The sequence below is a fragment of the Lepidothrix coronata genome, unplaced genomic scaffold (assembly GCF_001604755.1).
Source record: "Lepidothrix coronata isolate B3197 unplaced genomic scaffold, Lepidothrix_coronata-1.0 Scaffold496, whole genome shotgun sequence".
In the NCBI taxonomy this organism is placed as follows: domain Eukaryota; kingdom Metazoa; phylum Chordata; class Aves; order Passeriformes; family Pipridae; genus Lepidothrix; species Lepidothrix coronata.
The window spans coordinates 21,151-23,456 of record NW_016690676.1 but is presented as its reverse complement, the minus strand read 5'-3'; the positions used below and the strand labels follow the sequence as shown (position 1 = coordinate 23,456).

The window sequence follows — 2,306 nt, the reverse complement described above, 5'->3', positions numbered from 1 at the left end:
ACCTTGTCCCTCAGTGCCACATCCAGTCCTTCCCTGGACACCTCCAGGGCTGGGGACCCCCCACCTCCCTGGGCAGCCCCTGCCAAGGCCTGAACACCCTTTCCATGGGGAAATTCCTCCTGATTTCCAACCTGACCCTCCCCTGGCACAGCTTGAGGCCGTTTTTCCCCTCGTCCTGCTGTTCCCTGGGAGCAGAGCCCGACCCCCACATTGCCACAACCTCCAAGAGGGTCCCCCCTGAGCCTCCTTTTCCTCCGGGATTAAAGAGGGAAATTCTCCCACCAAAAATTCCCACCTCCAGGACTACCCCTGACTTCATTCTTCCCCCTGGAAAAGCAGCTGGAAAAGCAGCACATCCTCCTCCCTCACCAGCCTGGAATTCCCCTCTGAACATCCCACCAGGGGTGGGAAACCCTCGCCGGGGACACGACGGCGACGGGAGGACGCGGGATGAGGAACCTCAGGATGAGGAACCTCGGGATGAGGAACCTCGGGATGAGGAACCTCGGGATGAGGAGCCTTGGGATGAGCCCCCCTGGGACAAACTCTGGATTAGGGGCTTGGGATGAGCCCCATCCCTACCCTCGGTGAACTTGATGATGTTCTCCAGCAGCAGAGGGTACTTGGTGAGCCGCTGCATCTCCGAGATGATCAGGTCCTTGAGCTGCAGCCGCCGGCACTGCGGGTTGCTCTCGGCCTCCTGGGGTTGGGATTGGGAGAGGAGAGGCTGGGACACATCCCAAAGTGGGATGCAGGGGTGGGAATTCCCTTGGGAAGAGGAGGGACAGACCTGCATGAAGATCTGGAAGCGGGTCTCCTTGCGCTGCTTGGTCTTGATGAGCTCCAGGGCGATGGACTGGTAGGAGCAGAAGGTGGCGGCGACCTGCTGGATCTCCTCCTTGGCAGGGCCGTCAAACTGGGAATTGTGGGGGAAACCGGGATCAGGGACCCCCCAAAACTCGGCCCCGGGGCTCCCCAAGCTCCTCCACCCCCTTTAAAGAGGGGACAACCGGCCCTTGTTCCCCCTCCTCACCCGGGACAACATGAGATCCCCGATTTCCTTGATGATTGGTCCTTCTTCCCGCAGCTTCTTCATGGATTCCGAGAGGGAATCTGGGGCAGATTTGGGATCAGGTGACACCAGAGTGGGGTCACCAGGGACACCCACCCAGGGGCTGGGCCAGAGGGCCCCAGAATCCCAGGAGAGGGGAAGGGAAGGTTTGGGAAGGGAAGGTTTGGGAAGGGAAGGTTTGGGAAGGTTTGGGAAGGTTTGGGAAGGTTTGGGAAGGTTTGGGAAGGGAAGGTTTGGGAAGGTTTGGGAAGGTTTGGGAAGGGAAGGTTTGGGAAGGGAAGGGAAGGAAGGGGAAGGGAAGGAAGGGGAAGGGAAGGGAAGGGGAGAGGGAAAGGGAAGGGGAGAGGGAAAGGAGAAGGGGAGAGGGAAAGGAGAAGCTGGAGTGGGGAGCTGGTCCATGAGGGGTGACCCCACCACCTCAGCCCACCCTGTGCTCCCAGGGAGGGGGTAATTCCAGGGGGGGGGAATTCCGGGGGTGGGATCTCTTACTGTGGATCTCGATGAGGTCGGGCAGGTTGGGGAAGAGCAGCCCCAGCTCCTCCCGGGACAGCAGGTTCTCCTTCCTCATCCTCTGGTAGAAGAGCAGGTCCAGGACCCTCAGGATGCGCAGGTGGGACCCCTCGGTGGCAAAGAGCTCTGGGGGGGGAGGGATGGGGGTGGGAGAGGGCACAGGGACCCCCCCCTGGGGCTGGGGGGCACTGCTGGGGGGTCTCAGGGGCACTGCTGGGGGGTCTCACACTCCCCTAGGGTGCCCCATGGGCTGGGGGGCACTACTGGGGGTCTCAAGGGCACTGGGGGCATTGCTGGGGGTCTCAGGGGCACTGCTGGGGGTCTGGGGGGCACTGCTGGGGGGAACCTTCACAGGGTCAGGGGCACTTCTGGGGGGGTCCCTCTCCCCTCGGCGTCCCTCATGGCAGCAGGGGCACTGCTGGGGGATCTTGAGGGCACTGCTGGGGGGTCTCCCACTGCCCTAGGGTGCCCCACGGGGCTGGGGGGCACTGCTGGGGGGGGGTCCCAAACAGGAATCTGCTCCCTTGGAGCACCAACAGGAGCACCTGGGTCTCCATCCTCCCTTCCAGGACCCTCCTCTCCTGCTTCCAGGCCCCTGGAGGCAGCTGGAGTTGTGCCAGGAGTGGGGATTCCTCACACGACTCCTTGTGCTTCCCGGGGGTGGAGGAACCAGCAGCAAAAGAAAAGCTTTTCCAGTGGCAAAACCCACCAAAACCGCTTCCAA

General features: G+C 62.3%; 1 protein-coding gene across 1 annotated transcript in view; it reads right to left on the bottom strand.

The window, feature by feature from the left end:
- Window positions 1-2,306, bottom strand: part of ARHGEF11 (Rho guanine nucleotide exchange factor 11) — a gene marked incomplete at both ends in the record, with an annotated part of 23,257 nt that overhangs the window by 7,095 nt on the left and 13,856 nt on the right. The window contains 4 exons of the mRNA XM_017839822.1: window positions 583-700; window positions 791-916; window positions 1,034-1,113; window positions 1,562-1,708. Of these exons, the coding sequence (XP_017695311.1) occupies window positions 583-700; window positions 791-916; window positions 1,034-1,113; window positions 1,562-1,708 (471 nt within the window). The remainder of the gene's footprint in view (window positions 1-582; window positions 701-790; window positions 917-1,033; window positions 1,114-1,561; window positions 1,709-2,306) is intronic.